The 1,366-nt window shown below is 65.2% G+C and overlaps 2 protein-coding genes across 3 annotated transcripts in view; one reads left to right on the forward strand and one right to left on the reverse strand.

The window, feature by feature from the left end:
- The window catches only part of SEPT1 (septin 1), a 4,860-nt gene continuing 3,494 nt past the window's right edge, over window positions 1–1,366 (reverse strand). The window contains exons 8-11 of the mRNA XM_011982546.1: window positions 1,140–1,239; window positions 718–883; window positions 316–406; window positions 1–226 (exon numbers count right to left, since the gene is read on the reverse strand). Coding sequence (XP_011837936.1) covers window positions 140–226; window positions 316–406; window positions 718–883; window positions 1,140–1,239 — 444 coding nt within the window. The 3' untranslated portion in view covers window positions 1–139. The remainder of the gene's footprint in view (window positions 227–315; window positions 407–717; window positions 884–1,139; window positions 1,240–1,366) is intronic.
- Window positions 21–1,366, forward strand: part of ZNF48 (zinc finger protein 48) — a 19,510-nt gene continuing 18,164 nt past the window's right edge. Inside the window, exon 1 of one of the 2 annotated variants that reach the window (XM_011982460.1) lies at window positions 21–116. The gene's annotated coding sequence lies outside the window, so the exon portion shown is untranslated. The remainder of the gene's footprint in view (window positions 117–1,366) is intronic. The other variant, XM_011982458.1, reaches the window with a different exon arrangement.

Genomic DNA, 1,366 nt, shown 5'->3' on the forward strand with positions numbered 1-1,366 from the left:
GGCTGGTAGAACCTCCCCCTAGCCCGCGCGAGGGCGGCACCCACGGGGTTCCAGGGGGCGCTGGGCAGTGTGGGGCGCGGGGATTGGACAAGAGGCCGACTGAAGGCGGAGCCGAGGTAAGGCCGGGAGGGGCGTGGCCTCAAAGGGTGTCTGACTGCTCGCCCTGGGCCTGGCTCTGCTGCATCTGGGCCTGCATCTTCTCTAGCATCTCTTGCATGCGGCGCAGCTGTGCAGGGCGAGATTGCAGGCGGTGACCTGGCGAGGCCAGCGAGGGACCTGGGGCCTCTGTCGGGGGGAAGCGAGGTGCATGCTCACCTCTTCGTCTTTCTCGCGGATCAGCTTCTCGGTGTCCGCCAGAGGCAGCATGGGCAGCGGGATCTCCGTGGCGCTTTGGCGGGAAAGCTTACTGCGGGACAGTGGGAAGGGGACAGGAATCAGGAGCAGGGCCTGAGGTTGTGGGTGAGGCCCAGGAGGCAGGGCCTGGGGCGAGATTGGGGTCTAGGAGGCGGAGCCAGGTCCCTGAGGTTAGGGCCGGAGGCAAAGCCGGTGGGGAGAGAGGGAGGAAGGGAGAGAGGGAGGAAGGGAGAGAGGGAGGGAGGGAGAGAGAGGTCTGAGTGGTGAAGGCGGACTCACGGGTGGTGGGGACGGGGCCTCAGGGCAGGGTCTTGGGTGAGGCGGAACCTTGGAGGCTCCGAGACTGTCGGCCCCGGGTCTCACCTGCGGCTGGCTCGATCGCGAGCCCCAGGCCGGGCCAGGCTCTGTAGGCAGCGGGCCCGGTAGCCCTCGTAGAGCAGATCGTGCGTCACCTCTTTCAGGTCCTGCAGGTGTGTCTGCACCAGCATCCGTCGCAGGTTCAGGAAATCGCAGTGATGTGGGTTCTCCACTGGAGGGGGGGCGGCGCGGACCAGCGAACGTCAGGGAGTTTCGGGTCCCACCCACCCGTAGGGTCGGGTCAACAGGGAAGTCCTGCTGCCACTCTAGCGGAGGGTCCGCGGTCTGCAGCCCATGGAAAGGAGAACCCCTTTCCCCCTAGGATCCCCTGGGACCAAAGCCCACCCCAACTTCACATGTTGAGTGCGCCTGACCCAGAGGCCCCGGGCTCCTTGCTGGCCTTAGGAACCCTGCCTGGCCTCACTCACCCTCCACGGTCCCCCAGGAGTAGCGGCGTCCCCTCACCGGTCGCTTCCCGCCATCCCTCACCACCTCGCATGAACCCACGACTGCAAAAGGGATGCTTTCCTGGAGGGCAGGGGGCAGGGGTCACCGCTGGCCCACATGGCAGAAACTTTCTCTTTCCCAGCTTCAATCTCCACACCCACCTCCTCTGCTTCCTGCCCCTTCCTCTTTTTTTTTTTTTTTTTTTTTT

This window comes from Mandrillus leucophaeus, unplaced genomic scaffold (assembly GCF_000951045.1).
Source record: "Mandrillus leucophaeus isolate KB7577 unplaced genomic scaffold, Mleu.le_1.0 Scaffold24, whole genome shotgun sequence".
In the NCBI taxonomy this organism is placed as follows: domain Eukaryota; kingdom Metazoa; phylum Chordata; class Mammalia; order Primates; family Cercopithecidae; genus Mandrillus; species Mandrillus leucophaeus.